Source organism: Maylandia zebra, linkage group LG20 (assembly GCF_041146795.1).
Source record: "Maylandia zebra isolate NMK-2024a linkage group LG20, Mzebra_GT3a, whole genome shotgun sequence".
Classification (NCBI taxonomy): Eukaryota; Metazoa; Chordata; class Actinopteri; order Cichliformes; family Cichlidae; genus Maylandia; species Maylandia zebra.
The window spans coordinates 16,868,243-16,885,005 of NC_135186.1; the positions used below are offsets into that span (position 1 = coordinate 16,868,243).

At 39.6% G+C, this 16,763-nt stretch overlaps 2 protein-coding genes across 6 annotated transcripts; both read left to right on the forward strand.

Annotated features, from left to right (window-relative positions):
• The first annotated feature begins 899 nt into the window (after nucleotides 1–899).
• Nucleotides 900–7,019, forward strand: pofut1 (protein O-fucosyltransferase 1). Of its 2 annotated transcripts, none has more exons than XM_004573437.2 (7): nucleotides 900–1,063; nucleotides 1,849–1,970; nucleotides 2,274–2,456; nucleotides 2,627–2,739; nucleotides 2,846–3,038; nucleotides 4,740–4,982; nucleotides 5,654–7,019. In XM_004573437.2, exons 1-7 carry the CDS (start codon nucleotides 925–927, stop codon nucleotides 5,846–5,848), a joined length of 1,188 nt encoding a protein of 395 aa, XP_004573494.1. In that variant the 5' UTR covers nucleotides 900–924; the 3' UTR covers nucleotides 5,849–7,019. The 2 variants fall into 2 exon arrangements, with proteins under 2 accessions (XP_004573494.1, XP_076734572.1); XM_076878457.1 differs by lacking the exon at nucleotides 5,654–7,019 and adding an exon at nucleotides 5,505–5,629.
• Nucleotides 7,020–8,137: 1,118 nt separating this feature from the next.
• LOC101485441 (kelch-like protein 7) lies at nucleotides 8,138–16,406 on the forward strand. 4 transcript variants are annotated; one of them, XM_004573439.4, is made up of 13 exons: nucleotides 8,138–8,284; nucleotides 8,983–9,106; nucleotides 9,419–9,521; nucleotides 9,930–10,023; nucleotides 10,937–11,061; nucleotides 11,130–11,305; nucleotides 11,451–11,625; nucleotides 11,997–12,100; nucleotides 12,531–12,747; nucleotides 12,901–13,102; nucleotides 15,214–15,311; nucleotides 15,474–15,660; nucleotides 16,025–16,406. In XM_004573439.4, exons 2-13 carry the CDS (start codon nucleotides 9,002–9,004, stop codon nucleotides 16,089–16,091), a joined length of 1,653 nt encoding a protein of 550 aa, XP_004573496.1. In that variant the 5' UTR covers nucleotides 8,138–8,284; nucleotides 8,983–9,001; the 3' UTR covers nucleotides 16,092–16,406. The 4 variants fall into 4 exon arrangements, with proteins under 4 accessions (XP_004573496.1, XP_076734599.1, XP_076734600.1 ...); XM_076878484.1 differs by having other exon boundaries at nucleotides 8,142–8,284; nucleotides 8,986–9,106; nucleotides 15,474–15,656; XM_023154668.2 differs by having other exon boundaries at nucleotides 8,143–8,284; nucleotides 8,986–9,106.
• The last annotated feature ends 357 nt before the right edge of the window (nucleotides 16,407–16,763 follow it).

The following is a 16,763-nucleotide window of genomic DNA, read 5'->3' on the forward strand; positions in this document are numbered from 1 at the left end:
CGAAACTTGTGCATTCACCCATTCGCACAAGCACATCTTTCTAAGTGCTTCATAGCTAACATTCACATGGCTGCATCGGAGAGTAATTAGTATCTTGCCCAAGTAAACTAGGGGAAGCCAGGAATCGAACCACCAACCTTCCAATCAGTGGATGACCTGCTCTACCACCTGAGCTACAGTGGGTGGCTGTGGGTGGCTGTAGCTCAGGTTTTAGAGCAGGTTTTTTGATCTTTAAAAACTGAATGTGAAGACAATCACCAATGTCATTCATAAAGAAAATAATAGTTAGATGCAATAATGTACAAAATTGGCTCTATTGCTTATGTTTAAATCGGTTCTACTGTTGCTTATTTAGTAAGTAAGAGTTAATTCTTTAGAACCTGGGCGCCAAACATAAGGCCAAGCTGATTCTGGCCCCCATTTCCAAAGAAATCCCCCCCCCCTCCCTTTCCAAAGTAATTAAGTAATAGATAAACAATAATAATTAAAACACAGGTAAGTTCCTGTTTTTTCACAGAAATTTTTATTTTTTACAATGAAAAAAATACATTTTCTGTTAATTATTGGGAATTACATCTGGGCATTTCTACAGCAGCATTTCTGCATCATACAGGAAAACTGAGATGTATTGTTGAAATCCCTTTCCTTATACTAAATGGGGTTAAATATGTAGTTAAACATCTTTAATCTGACAAAAAGTTTCACTGTTTCAAATCCCTAAAATGTCAAACTGCGAGGAATAGCTACCTGATATTTTATGATCTTCGTATTTCTTTTCTACTTGGATATACACCCATTTTGTTCGATAAAGACCAAAGATTTTACCAGGAGTGCACTTTAGCACCAGTGCAGTAGGTGGCAGCAAAGTTTGAGTTGAACTATTGAAAGAAACCCAAGGAATTGTGGGATGTGACATGAAGCACAATGGCGGTTAAACAACAGAACATTGACGGTCTTTCACTAAAATGTTTATTCTTATCACTTCTACTCCAAACTTGTCGAACCTTTGCCGAAGAGCTGCAGTGGGATGCGAATGGCTACGTTTTGTACTGCCCGTGCATGGGTAAATCATTCTTTGTAGCTACATGCGCTCATTCTGCCGGAGTAATACAGTTAGCGAGTTCAAAAGTTTTTCATGCCCATGTATGAGTTCACAGAGCCAGGAGCTGTCCCAGGGGGTGCTTGTTATTTCGGAGGTAGTGTTTTTACAGTGAAGCTGAGTAGAGAGGACCTTATAAAAATAAACGCTGAACTTGGAGAACATTTGAGCAGCTAAAATATATGTCTTTGTATGCTCAGACAGGAGGGGCGCTTTCAGCCCTTAGAGCGAATGAAATAAGAAATACTAATCATTCCTACTACTAATGAAGTAAGAAACTTACTTAAATCAAGGACATTGCAAAAATTAACAGAAGAGCTGTACGCAAAAACACAAGTTGGCATCTCCGTAAAATTTGTCAGCTGATTAAGCATGATCTGTTCTAAAATTAGTTTTCTACTACACGCTTCCCTTCCATTAATGCACTTACGAGACAGCGATGCCGTGACCTGCTGTTGCTTACCAACAATAAGATTTAGTAAATTTAGAACAGATATTAAGAATGTAAAAGTGTGTGTATGTATATATACTCATAACAGCGGCTTACAGACATTTTCGTAGTTTTCCTAGCTTTTGGCCATCCATTGCAATGAAATGACTATAATGTAGTTATGTTTTCATGCCTCGTTAACTTGTTTAAACAACGAACTTCCTTGTAGTAAATGTATGTCACACATGCCATGTGAAGGAGCACAAAGTTTACACTGATAGATAAGTGCAACTTTATGCACATTATGCATGTTATTCAGGTCGCTTTGGAAACCAGGCTGACCACTTCCTAGGATCTCTGGCCTTTGCAAAGATGTTGAACCGAACCCTGGCAGTCCCTCCCTGGATAGTGTACCGCCATCACACACACCCCTACACCAATGTAAGTCCAGGCAGCAAGGTGAGAGCAAAGCTGTTGTTAAGTGTACTGTGTGGTGTACTTTTAGTATCCCTTTGGGAAGTATCAGAGGTACTGGTCACACGCTGTATATCAGAACAAATGACATAAAGCTATTTTTCACACATGCACTGCAGCCCTAAGCTTTAGTAGCAGGTACTTGTCAAAAATATACATAAATAGCTAGAGCATATCTGTCTAACACAAATGTGATTTTGTTAAAGCTATTACACACCAAGTCTTAAGGTGGCTGTGTTGTTTTATTCCACTCTTATGTATTCTGTTCAGGTCCATGTTCCCTACAGCGAGTTCTTCGTGCTGGAGGCTTTGTCTGCCTACCACCGTGTGATCAGCTTGGAGGACTTCATGGAGAAGCTAGCCCCCAAATACTGGCCTTCAGGACAGAGGAATGCCTACTGCTTTGAGACGGCGGCCCATCGGAGTAAGGACAAGAAGTCCTGCCCAATGAAGGTGAATTAGAATCTAAAAGAAACCTTATCTGGCTTAATGTGATTAGCCACAGGTGAAATGCTGCCCTCTGGCGGTCCACGGACAGTCCACAGATTATATATTGTATATTGATCAGAAGCTCCTGTTTGAACATTCTAATATGGCCAGATTATCCCGATTTATTTTTTCAGGATGGGAACCCATTTGGGCCATTCTGGGACTATGCCGGTGTGGACTTTGACAAGTCTGTCTTATTTGGTGGGATTTCCTTCAGTGCCTATCACCAACCTCAGTGGATGAAGAAGTGAGTACATGTCAGTGCAGGTATACACAGAATTATTAAAGGTGACATAAAACATTAAAAAAACCTACCTCATTCACTATTCCACTGTTTCATGCTCTTGGGTTAGGTTTCCTCCCTTTGAGCACCCTGTCCTGGCCATGCCTGGGGCTCCAGCTCAGTTTCCAGTGATAGAAGAGCATGTGGGCCTGCAGCGCTATATAGTTTGGTCAGACAAGATGGTGAAGGAGGGAGAAGAGCACATTGCCACCTTGCTGACCAGGCCATATGTTGGCATCCATCTGAGGATTGGCATAGACTGGGTGAGATAAGCTTGACAAGCCTGGACACAGAGGGTTTTATTCACATGCTCTCTTATGTGCAGCCCCTCAGTCTGAAAAAGTGAGTTGTTTTAGCTCCTTTTCCTTCAGAGCCACAGATCTCTTAATTGGCTAGCACTTGCAAACAGAAGGTTGGGTGGGCTTCTGGGTGAATTCATGTGCTGCATCACAGACATACCTGTGATGGTCCAAGTGTCTCTGCACAGTCTGTTTTTCATGAGAGAGCTAAATTGGCCATAGGTATGAATGTCAGTGTGAATGGTTATCCGTTTCAGTCCCAATCTGGGTTTGTTCATAGCAGTAAATGAATATTCATTCAGTGCATCATTGAGGCTCAATTCAATTTTATTTATATAGCGCCAAATCACAACAACAGTCGCCTCAAGGCACTTTATATTGTACAGTAGATTCTACAATAATAGATACAGAGAAAAACCCAACAGTCACATGACCCCTATGAGCAAGGTCTTTGGTGACAGTGGGAAGGAAAAACTCCCTTTTAACAGGAAGAAACCTCCGGCAGAACCCGGCTCAGGGAGGGGCGGGGCCATCTTCTCTCACCCCAACCAGGGTGAGAGAAGGAAGGCAAGGCTCAGTGATGACTGACTAAAATCTACTGACAACCAATGTTCCCTCTAGTTGTTTAGGAAGGGGGGGAAGTTTTAGGAGTGACGGCGGCGTTTTGAGATGTGAGAGATTTGAGATGTTTAGCGCAAATCTTGTGTAGTTAGTGTGTAATGTAGTCAATAGTTTTGTTGTGTGTGTCAGAACAATGAGGTGTTACAGGAGTGATACATCTCCTGTTGTCAGGCCTGCAGGTATCAGGCTGTTGTTCTCCTTTATCTCATAGTGGACAGAAATTATTTTTTGGAATGGCACAAATAATTTGTGTGGCATCAAATTTGATGCAGAACAGCTGATTGTTCTGTAAATAGTTTGAAATGTTTATTTTAAAAAATGCCTTGGCTGCATTTTTAGGTAAACAGCTGCAAAAACCTTTGTTTGCATAACTCAGTTACTTTTTTGAAGAAGTAACTATATAATTAATTGCCCAACATTGGTCATTATATACTGTATTTTGCAGACAGAGAGTTACAGGACTCTGTCCCAGATGCCCAGTCTCCCAGACTCATACTCATAATACAAGTCAGAGCTTTATAAAAAAAAGAAAAGAAAAAAAGAAAGAAAGTGTGTTGTTTTCCAAATTGGAGTTCAAGTTATTTTTACTTAACATACTACACAGGTCACGAACAAGATTTTTTTTTAATTTTCATTGTAAGTGGGCTAAAGCAGTTAATTAAAAGTAGTATAACATAAATGTAAATGCTGTAATTTGATTATTTTAATAAACCATGTAACTTGGATGGATTCGATACTGGCGTGAAAACAGTGCACACGTCTGCTGTTGGTCACAGTGGTCCAACGGGGTCTCAGGGAGTTTGTGTGTTCGCTCAGACACATCAAAAATTATAGGGAACATTGCTGACAACAGAGGAGGAGCAAGCCCATAAAAGAAACTATGCGGAAATGAAACAAGGACACAAATGAGGTCGATAAATGAAATATTTGTATTCATTTTTTTCCCCTTTGGCTCATTGTATCCATATATTGTGAGGGAACAGTCAAACCTTATAGTCTGTACAGTTTATATTCTAACTTTTTAATCTTTGTCTCCTTTTCTAGCAAAATGCCTGCAAACTGCTGAAGAATGGCGATGCAGGACCTCATTTCATGGCCTCCCCTCAGTGCGTCGGGTATAACCGTCAAAAAGCCCTGCCCCTCACTATGGCCATGTGTCTCCCTGACCTAACAGAGATTCGTGGGGCTGTCAAGCTGTGGGTAAAGAAGACCAACGCCCGTTCTGTCTACATCGCCACAGACTCTGAATCGCACAGTCAGGACATTGAAAAGCTCTTCAAAGGCAAGGTGGGTTCTTGTGTGGAGAATTCATAAGTCTGTCATAAGCTTGTTTTGGCATCTTTGTCCTTAATGCTAACTTGAGGGGCTGGGAGGTTTGTGAGAACTTAAGAACCTTTCAAACTCTTTACAGAGTCACTAAAAATAATCTGGCTGGCTGTGAGCCCAGAAGCTTCACCCACATGCCGTTTATGAGGGGCAGCCAGTTAGAAAATGCTGGTTTAAAGGGAGGAGCTAATTTCATACTCCATTTACCTTAGAAGTCAGATAGTCAGATCCCAGCTTCAGTATCTCACAGCTGATTACGTTCATGCCACCATCTTGAATTGTGAAGTCGGGGTTGGTGTGGCTGCTGAGGTGGTGTTCCAGTTGTTAATTCAGACTGGGGACTGGATATTCTGACTTCAAATGGAACGCATCATAAAGCTACTCATTTTTTTACATATGTAATCTATAGGACGATAAAATATTTGAAAGCTGCATGTGACCTTACTCCATTATACTTCAATTTTGTATTTTTCTTTTTTGTAGTAAAGACATTTCCACCATAAAGTGATACATAAAAGCTACAATTTTTGTACCTCTAAGAGGAGGAATTCCCTGCTTTAAGACCCGAAGATCTGGAGCGAGACCTGAAGGAAAGCCCGTCTAATTTGTGGTTTCCACTGTGACCTCTGCAGGTGAAAGTGGTGAGTCTTCAGCCAGACTTTGCCCAGATGGACTTGTACATCTTAGGCCAGTCTGACCACTTCATTGGCAACTGCGTTTCCTCCTTCTCTGCCTTTGTGAAGAGAGAGCGGGACGTCCGCAGCCTTCCCTCCTCCTTCTTCGGTATGGACAAGCCGGGGAAATCAAATGCCAAAGAAGAGCTCTGATTGTCAGGCGTTCGTCCTCTGAACACTGATTCTAATTACATGTCATGAGGAGGCGAGAGAGTGTTCAGATCTCACACAATGGTTCACAATGTGTCCAGTAAGATTATAAATTAAGGCTACACGCATGTCTACTTTCAGAATGGGTTATGTGTGTTAAAACATGGAGAGTGCTGCTATCAGGAAACACTATTTAAATAAACGCTATTATAATGCAAATACAGTTTTTTAGGGAGTAAAAAACTGTTAAATTAGCAGATGTTTTAACAGTGTTCATCAGTCAGCCACACATTCACTCTGAGCTGTTTGTGGTACACAAGTGGAACCTATACTGCAATGAGGAGGCATAAATGTATACTGTAAGGACTGTCTGAAATACCAGTTTTTAGGCTCTGCATCTATGGGATAATCAACAGAATGTTCAGGGTTTCAACCAACAGGGGTTGGCAGCTGAACATGGCTTAAAAGTATAAGCAGAACCCCCTCCCCATTTTTACATTTAGTCAGAAAAAAAGTTATTAGACAGCAAGCATCAAGTGATCTAATGTCTTTGTTCCCTCTCATGTTTGTGCATCAACCTTTTTTGGTTCCCCATACTGAAGCCAGTTTTCCTTTCCTGAGGAAAACACGCCACTTCCCTAACATTTCCTTTAGGTACTGCCTTCAACAAACTGTAAAAGAGTGAATGCACACTCAGCAGTGACGCTCTGCTGCTCTTTCCTTTCCTTCCTCTATAACTTCCATAACATGGAGATCACAGTAACTGAGCCTGCTGTATATACCAGTTCGAGAGAGGGGAAGAGGAGACATTACCTCTCAGTTTAAAGGTCTCAGGACCAAAATCCATATGTGAACACCTGCACTGAAAGTTGTAATTTTGTTGATGTTTAAGGGAATTTAGATGTGCATACATGTGACGATGTATGTTAAGCTGGTAAACGCAATGATTTTGAAGTCAAATGTTTTTCATGTCTTTTTTTTAATCAATAAAGTCATGCACACTTTTTTTCTGAAGGACCAGCAGCCTGTTTACTTCCCTCTGGAAGCTTAGCTTTGAATCAGTTTGTCAAATCAGTGAACAGGCTAAGCATGTGGGGCCTTTATAAGTATTTTTCATAATGTGAGCTTGGATATTTTTTTATTCACAGCTGAATAAAGTTAATTTTAAGTTGTACATTTTGTGTATTCTTCAGTGTAATATACTATGCTTTCACATAATTACAAAATATATCTTAACTATATCCTACTTGCACCATTAAGTTCAGTTTTAATTATATTGCACCAATTCACAAAAAGTCACATTGTGGTGTTTTAGGGTAACAATAGTATTAAGAAGAATCCTCAATAATCAGAAGATGCCCAATATACAAGCACTTGGTGACAGTAGGAAGGAAAAACTCAATTTTAACAGGAAGGAAATTCAAGCAGAACCAGGCTCAGAGAGGAAATCTACCACAATTGGCTGGTGACAGAGAGGAGAGCAGAGAGACACTGGGGGAGAAATGGCACACTATGGGATAGACAGAGTTTAATGATTACTATTAGTTAAATGGATAATATGTCAAACTCTGAACACTGATTTGCAAATTATGGAATTTTTAGTAAAGAGGTAGGAATAAGTAAGTGTAAACTTCATTCTACTCCTTTGAGTATAGACGTATGGATGTAGAGATATTCATGATAACTTCACGTCTTTGTGTGTTTGCAAAGTTTTTCTTTTTCTTGTTATTTTAGCTATATTTACATATTAGAAATAAACACTGTTTTATTCTACTCTAATAGTGGCATATAAACAGAGAGGGTGAATGAAGTGAATATGTTAAGCTAAAACAGCATAACCTTTTCTTGAAAATGAACAGTTTTTGCACAAATCTGAACTCAAATCTCTTCTTAAATCTAGTTTCTTTCAGTTTGGCTTTTTTTTTTTAGTTCTTTTGTTTTTTTCCCGCAGTTTCCAAGAAGAGCACTCGGAAAGGCTGCTCCGTTTGTGCCACAAGTTCATTCAAGATTCTTTATTTGTCACATGCATAGTTTTACTAGAGTTTACTAGACTTTAGAGTACGACGTGCACTGAAACGGTCCTCTACTACTGTGCATAAACAGGATATTATATACAGTAAATAGTTAATTATAAACATTAAGTATATTAAATAAAACAATCTGGAAATTTTACATTTAAAGTCTGAAAATGTACATTGTGCCAGTGGAATGTTAAAGTGTCTCGTGCATACATTACAACGTTCACGTTCCATGCAGTAACGCCAACACTTGGACTCCGCCCCCGGGCCTCGTGCTCAGTTTGAGTGTTCTTGAGTTAAAAGTGGCAAGTATGGCACGGATGTAAACAAGGTCACGGCCTTGACCCTTACAAAGCGGGACTTCCTGTAGTATAAAAGTGAGCTTTGCTTTCTTGCACTTGATCTGAGAGATCGGGTGCAGGTAGGTAACTGATTTGCTTTTTTAAAGCCACCATTTTGTGGTGCGCGTGCCCTGTATTCCTCCCTCGTTTCTTCTTGTCTGCCAGTTAGAGTTAGCTGGCATGCTAGCAATGGATAGCATGCCAGCTAATATTCAAGTGTTTGTGTAGACTGTTTTTTCTTTGAAGGTCCTACCCAATCAAACATAGCAAAACAATAGAAGTATTTTGCTAGGTGATGTCTGGCTATTTCATTGCTCTTTATGTAATTAGGATTTGGCACTACCTTCCAGCTGACTTCTCCCAAAAATTAGTTAATTGTTTTCTACATTGTTTGTTGGGGGCCAACGTCATTTGTACTGGTACTGGAGGCAGTTAAGAGCTAGTCTTCTCCTGAACTATGTGTGTTTGAACTGAAGGGAGGGGGATAAAAGAAGCTAGAACAAGAAACAAAGCTATTGGAAAGTGCTCTCCAGAGCGTCTCACTTTTCAAGTTGTTGGGGCATCTCCTTCTCTGTAACCTGTCAAGCTCCTGCATCCATAAAACAGACATGGAAGTAACAAGTGGCCCAGTAGTGCTGTGAAAGCAAGTTTGTGTTTTGATATCGACATCTTTGATATTGCATGTCTGAGGAAATTTGAGTGTTGCTCACCTGGTTCAAGAGCAGCAGAAGGGAAGGAGTTTGAGAGAAACTGTTTACTGAAACATATCTTCTGACAGTAGCGCCGACATAAATGGGATGATGGCCTCATCATGTGCCAAGAAAAATAACAGAAAAAGTGCCATCAGAGAGCGCACATGTCTGACCAACTACATGGGATTCCTTAACCACGTGAGAAAACAGGTGGGTGTTTAAGAATACAAAAGCCTGTAGACTAATGCTGCCAAAAGGCACGACTGTGGTTGTTCCCGTCTTGGTTCTTGTGCTTTGTAGTACAAAGCAAGGTTGACGGGTTAGCGACGCATACTGATGTTATTTTACTGATGAATTTCCTGTGTCACAAAAGTAACACAGGAAACTCTGATTTACCCGACTAAATAATTGGCGTCGCTACATTGGTAATCTCTGACTGGGGCTTTAGGTCAAACACAAGGAAAGTTTGACAAAGTTGAACTTGCTATCTAGTACACCTTTTTGATGACTGATTTTCTCCAGGGCAGCCTCTGTGATGTGACCCTTGTGGTTCAGGGAAAACGCCTTGCAGCACACAGAGCAGTGCTAGCTGCAGCCAGCCATGTCTTCAGACTTATGTTCACCAGTAAGGATAACACAAAACTACACAAAAGAACACACATTAATACTCTGCCTTGAGGCCTTACTACAAAACTGTCTCCAGAGAAACATCAGAGGAGCATCCCTCAGGTTGAGTAAAATAGAAAAAGAACCATGTGAGCCAAAATGTAAATATCTTGTAAAGACTAAAATGAAGTAACTGTGTGAGTTGAAACATAATGGTAAATCGACTCTGGTTTTGCTTGCCTGCCTTTTAATTCACAATATACATTTCATTTAACAAAATGGACTGCATTTGGCTTCAAACACAAAAGCTCAATGGTTTATTTCAACAAAGATGGCTAATTTCTGAAACGCGTATGGCTGTTGATGTAGTTCTGTTAATTGTTGTTAATTGTTTTATTTGTTTGTTTGATTTTCTTTTCACTTTCAGCCAGAATGAAGGAGTCTGTGTCTCCTGAGGTGGAGCTCAAGAGTGTTGAGCCTGAGATTCTTGAGCTGTTGCTTGAATATATTTATACCTCACAGTAAGTGTGTTTAAAACAGGGCTATACTGTGAAGCAAGTTGAACCCAATAAGGCTTTGTTTGTGTTAACTGGCTTGACAAAGCTTAAAACTACAGTCAGTGGTAATGGGTATCACAATAGTGGTTAGCAGTTTTTGTTTTGTTTTGTTTTTTTCTTTTAAGCCAGCTTTCTGCTTCAGACTCTGTGTGCACTCACATAAAATGGGATTTTGACGTGTCACAAGTCTTATTCTGCACAGAATAATCCCTACACCGCGTTCCAAATTATTATGAAAATTGTATTTGGTGTCATAAAGATTAGATATGATGTTTTTCAATTAAATGCATGGATGGCACTGTGTCTCAGTGCTCTTTGGATCACTAAAATCAATCTCTGACACCTGTGACTATTAGTTTACCAGGTGAGCCTAATTAGAGGGGAAAAACTACTAAAGAGTATGTTCCACATTATTAAGCAGACCACCATTTTCAAGCTATATGGGAAAGAAAAAGGATCTCTCTTCTGCTGAAAAGTGTGAAATAGTGCAATGCTTGGCCATGGAATGAAAACCTTAGATATTTCACAAGAACTTAAGTGTGATCATTTTTCTGTGGCTGAGTCACAGCACACACAGGTTCATGCAGATAAAGGCATAAGGAAGGTTTCTGCCAGACAAATGCACTGGATTAAGAGCAAGCCTTTTTTTTTTTTTTTTTTTTTTTAATTTTTAAATTTATTTATTTTTTTATAAATGCTTGGCTCTAAACACATGCCGTAAATAAAAGAATAGGAGAGAACATGGCATTTTTTATTCACTTTTAAACCAGAAAGCCTTAACATAACTAGTGCATTAACCTTACTTTGCAGTACACTCATCATATGGCAATAAAAGATTGTTTTCTTTTTTCATACTTTGTGTTTTGCCGTGTCCCAGAATCACAGTGGACAGTACTAATGCAGAGTCATTGCTGAATGTGGCCAACCAGTACCAGATTGAACCAGTGAAGATGATGTGTGCGAAGTTCATTTTTGGACAGATTGATGCAACAAACTGCCTGGGTAACAACAGAAACACAGACCTGCCATTGTGGATTTCTTTGAGTGATTCCTGTTCTGTGCTTTTGCAGGCATTTCAGTACTCTCAGACCGCATGAACTGTCCAGAGCTGAAGGCAGCAGCAGAGGAGTTTTCCTATCTCCACTTTACTGATGTCTGCAGACTGGATGAATTTCTAAATCTGGACATTGCACAGCTCGCGCAACTACTGCACCAGGACAAACTCACTGTCTACTGTGAGACACAGGTACCACAGTGTCGACTAAAATTTTATATTTAAAACAAAAAAATGTAGCCAACTGAAATCAAACTAGACCTGAAATTTAACTAAAGCAAGTTTAAAAACAAAAACACTGTAGAAAGCCTTTGTTCCCACATGTTGCTCCATTCAGGTTTATGATGCTGCAGTGCGCTGGCTAAAGTATAACATCCCAAGTAGACAACAGCATATTGTGGATGTTTTGAGGTGCATTCGCCTACCTCTGGTCCCCAAAACCTTCCTGTCAGAAACTGTAAAGACTGAGCCGCTCTTCCAGGACAACCCACACTGTTTACAGATGATCACCCGTGAGTAGCAAAATGGAGAGCTTGCACTCAAATTCAAGTTTAAGACATTCATGCAAGAACAGTGGCGTAACCAACATTCCCAATGAAATGATCTGCATCATTCAATGGAAGCAAAAAGTTTAAACTGATGAATTTCAGTAAAACCTGTTATACATGTTCAACATAATATTGTGGCTAATTGAATTCCAGGGTTTTGCTGGAATATTTTCTGGGTTTTGTGTGTATGTATATGTTGTTGCTCTAAATGGCCAGTATTGGTAATTTGGCTCGTCACGTGACACAGGCAAAGTTCAAATAGTTGCGATATTGCTTTCCACTGTGTAGATGGCTCTATTCATTCACAAAAAAACCCTCATTGCTTTTTGCCTTAGGTGCAATGTGGGACCTTGGAGAGCTCAGCCAACCACGTCGCAAGAAGTACGACAACTGCATTGGTCTGTTTAATGGTAACCGCTGCTACTACTTTGACCCCAAGGTAACAACAAATATTTACCAATTCTAGCCACAGGGGCATCACTTCAGACTGTGTAATATCGTTTGGGTATGTGCTTTTTTAGCAGTTGCTTGATGATTATTTACATTGCCACCTTAGGTAAATGTAGAGGAATCCCACTGATTACATATGAGCTACCTTTAACCTACTATAAGGAGGAAAAACTCTCAAAGTGACTTCCAGCTCAAGGCAGGCCAGCCATTTTTGGTGGAAGGTTAAGGGGAAATAAGATTGAGAAGATGAGCACGAAGCAACAAACAGTAAATGAGGCTAAATAGTGGTGCACATTAGTAGAATAACGATTTGGTTAATCTTCGGTGTTTGTTTGTTTTGTTGTTTTCTTTCAATAGTTCCATACAATAGCAGGTCTGTTCTAATCATTACACAAGTGTTGGTATTGCTTTCCATTCAGGATTACAGCTGGATGAGCATCAACTGCAAACTGTCAAAACGCCAGAATAGGGTGGGCTCCATTTTAGGTGGCTCACACAGCTTTCACATCAAACACACAGACTTCTACAACATTCTGAGGAATAGATGCTCCAGGCCAGGGCCACCAACACCTCGTGAGAACATGTCTGCTTGTGTTTTTGAGGGCAAGATCTTCACATCTGGAGGATCAGAAGCGGGTATGCATGGTGATATGTGTATCTCTTGAAGAGACTGTGGGCAGTGAATTGCTATAGTTTTGCTATGAATGTAGTATAACTTGTTATCAGTGGGGAAAGTTTCTAGCCATGTCTGCAAGCATATGTTTCTGATATTATGTATTGTTTTTGCAGGTGGGTCAGCTGTGGACCTCTTTGAAAGTTATGACACAATGACAGAGTCATGGCAGGTCAACACCAGCATGCTAGTGTCCCGCTGCAGTCATGCCTCAGTGGAGGCCAATGGGCTCATTTATGTTTGTGGAGGACTGACTGGCAACAGTGTTTCTGGTAGAGTCCTCAGGAACTGTGAGGTCTATGACCCCAGCACACAACAGTGAGTCACTACAGCTCTGTATGCTGCTTTTTTTTTTTTTTTTTTTTTTTTTTTGTCTGTGTATGTTTGCAATATTTGGGACTTTGTGCTTTAAAGGAGGTGTATGAATCAATGGGCATCAGGAGGCTAGCAAAGTTAAAGCTAAATGTATACCACTTTATTGCATGACTGACCAGTGTCACTGGCGATTGTGCATGGTGTTCCTGCATTACGCTGGAATTTTGATGAATTAGATAAAAGAAAAGTGGCAGCTGAAGTATTAGGCTACGTTCACACTGCAGGTCTTAATGCTCAATTCCAATTTTTTTTTGATCAAATCCGCTTTTGTTTATTTTGTTTTTTGTCTGCTCGTTCACACTACAAATAAAATGCGACAGCAAACGCGCTCTAGTGTGAACGCTCAAAGCGGCCGCATGCGCAAAAGAAGACTTCACACACAACGCACTCTGTTTAGACCCAGAGCAAACTATATTGTTTGACTGATGGCCCTTAATATAAAGACTTCGGACTTCATGTTTCCCAATTTTTGCTTTAAGTTATTTTGTTATTTACATAATAATGTAAATAACCTAATAATGATCCTTATTGCTGTTTAAGAGAGGAGCGGTGCTTCAAAGGATAGTTGCAGATTTCTGTCAGAATCTGCAGGTTATACAGTACAAATAAAATGTTAACGTTTCTCCAACGTTGTCTTCCCAGCAGTTTTAGTCTGATATTATGTATTGTTTTTGCAGGTGGGTCAGCTGTGGACCTCCTTTGAAAGTTATGACACAGTTCCCAGCTTTCGCCTGCAGTGTGAACGTAGCTTTAATCTTGCATAAGTAAGCACAAAAGTTACTGTTGTTGTACTGGCCACAGTGGACGCCAGTGTAAAAATACATGGTTTCCAGGTTTCTCCCAGTGCACAGTGGATCTTATAGCCACCCCGGCAGGTGGTCAACAAGGACACCAAAACTTGTGAAAACATGGGATTTCAAAATAATACCATAATGCATCTTCTAAAAATCTCGACCAAATTCGAAGTCAGAAGTAAAGTTTTCTGAACTTTTAGTTTAATTCTATTTATATAATAAAATTATATAATTGATACATTATCAAGATTGTTAATAAGCTCATCCATAGATTGTATGGCTACATGGCCAATACCTTCTCATTAGTCCTAAGTAATGCTAATAAAATACTAGGAGCAGGATGATTGGTTGGTACAAACTCTGTCAAGTTAAAGTTTTATTTTATATAACACCAAATCACAACAGTCACTTCAAGGTGCTTTATATAGTAAAGATCCTACCATAGTGGAGAGAGTTGGTGTTGGTGGCAAGGGAAAAACTCCTGTTAACCAGATAGAACCCTCTGGTTGAACCAGGCTCAGGATGGGGCAGCTATCAGCTGTGACTTTTTGGGGTGAGCAAGGGAAACGACAAAATGAACACTATGGAAGAGAACTGTAATATTTCAAACTCTTTAGCCAGGCTCCTCTGCCATTGCAGTGTTTGAAAAGTATTTTTATATTATTAATAATATTTTTATAATAAAGTATTGAAAAGAGTAATATTACAACTAGTTAGCTTCCGCCATTATTGGAAACTGGAATTGGCTGGGAGGTGCTATGAATTCTGGGATAGGTTGGGCCACGAAGTCCAGGGAAATGAAGGACTCATTTGGAGCAGCCTTCATTGCCTGGCTGTGACATAAACGGCCTTCAAATGCGGCCTCCGAAGCATGCAGCCCCTTAATTGGGGCATAGCATAAGTAACCATTGGTGGTTTTCAAGGCTTCATGTCAAAGCAGAGAAACTGATTATAGAATAGTTTTTGTACGTGGGTGTAAACCAGTCTATTTCTGCTTTGAAGCTGCACATTTTAACAATGGAATCTGGAGATTAATTTTGAACCAGATTTCAATGACAATTCCGGGAACTTTAGGGTTTTTGACACTTTGCTTTGGACATCGGTTTTCGGCACCAAGGTTGTCATTATCAAACATTTGAAAATCTTGCTGAATAAATTCCCTTAAAAGCTTATTCAGAGGGTCATAAAACTCTCAAGAATACGCATTAGATTTTTTTTTTCTCCTCTACACTATATTTATTTTCTGCTACAACCTTCCAGGTGGAGAAAATTGCATGAAATGAGGGTTGCCAGGAAGAACCATGGGCTAGTGGTTATCGACAACAAGATCTATGCTGTTGGAGGCGAAGGGTCAACTGGTAAAGAAAATGGTGTTAAGGAATCAAAGTACTACTGTAGTTTATCACGATGGCCATAGCTAGTAGGTCTGTATAATGCATGGTGGTTTGTGTGTGTGTGTGTGGGGGTTTTTTTTTTTTTTTTTTTTTTTTTGGGGGGGGGGGGGATTCCCTGTTTTCCAGGTGGCCTTGACTCAGTAGAATACTATGATATTACCACTAACAAGTGGCATGCTGCCTCAAGGATGCCATGGAGAAGTCTCTCAGTGAAATGTGTGCCTGTCGGTGACGTCATTTTTGTGCTGGCAGGCAGGGGACTAGGGGCACAGTGCCTCACAAATGTCCTAGAATACCACACAAAAACCAGTAGGTTGGTACATCAACTAAATACTGTTGACATAAACTATATGAATAACTAAATATAAAAATGGACAGCACTTTATTTTTCAGAATGTCTAAACATCTCATGAATATGAATTTAAATGTATGTCAGTCAGTCAAACCATTTTGGTTACACTTCTTTAACAAAATGATACATTCTTGTTAGAAATCAACATAAGTGATTGGGCAGTTGGGTTGTAAAAAGTAGTGCCTAATATGACTTACCTTATTATTTTATGATGCTTTAGCCACTGCTGATATTTGTAAAAGAAGCATCATTACTATAAAGTCTGAGCAGTAAACACTCAATCTATTTGCTCAACTTCTTACTGAAACATTTCTTTTGTGTTCAGGTGGGTAACATCCAAAGCTCAAGCTTTTTTCTCCACCAGCTGCATTATCTGCACGGTTGGTCCATGAGAGTTCATTGAAGGCAGCCGCAAAATGTTTTTATTTGCCTCATCCTCATAGGACAAGATACACATTTGATTGTTATGATGCTTGTTTGAGACCCCTAGGATTCCTGTAGTGGAATAGTAAACTGATTTGCACAAGGACCTACTACTGAAAGGGTTACTCATCACAATATTTAATGTGCATGTTTACAGAATGGTTATGTTCTTTTAACTTTGTTTAGCAGTAAAGATTCTCTTGCTTGTAAATGTTTGGCAGATATGTGCTGTTTTTATCGATTCATGACTAACTTAATAAAAGTGCTTTGCTAATGATTTGAAATGTTCTTGTAGGAGTCTTCCCCCCCCCCCCCTTTGCTTTGCGTAAGTTCCGTGTGTGTGTGTGTGTGTGTGTGTGTGTGTGATTATTAAACAGTCGCACATAAATAAGTGACGTCATATTCAGTACTTTTGACAGTTCACTCTTCGGCCGCTCCATCTTATTAGGGAAATTCCATATACATAAATGTAAATTTCAAAACTCAACCCCATCATTTAATTTGTTTTTGATTGAAATTGAATATTACTTTAACTCTTAAATTAACTTCCAATTTTAAAAAAAAAAAAAAAAAAAAAAGGTTTATCATTGATTGAAATTCATTCAGAAATGTTTAACGAATGAGCTGTCACAACTTTCAAG

Bases quoted from the DNA above. Each gene is read 5' to 3' on its own strand.
- pofut1 (XM_004573437.2), top strand. From the start codon at position 925: ATGGCGGTTAAACAACAGAACATTGACGGTCTTTCACTAAAATGTTTA. The intron at 1,064-1,848 runs GTAAATCATTCT...CATGTTATTCAG, and splicing joins TTTGTACTGCCCGTGCATGG to GTCGCTTTGGAAACCAGGCT. The intron at 4,983-5,653 runs GTGGGTTCTTGT...TGACCTCTGCAG, and splicing joins AAAAGCTCTTCAAAGGCAAG to GTGAAAGTGGTGAGTCTTCA.
- LOC101485441 (XM_004573439.4), top strand. From the start codon at position 9,002: ATGATGGCCTCATCATGTGCCAAGAAAAATAACAGAAAAAGTGCCATC. The intron at 10,024-10,936 runs GTAAGTGTGTTT...GCCGTGTCCCAG, and splicing joins GAATATATTTATACCTCACA to AATCACAGTGGACAGTACTA. The intron at 13,103-15,213 runs GTGAGTCACTAC...ACAACCTTCCAG, and splicing joins TATGACCCCAGCACACAACA to GTGGAGAAAATTGCATGAAA.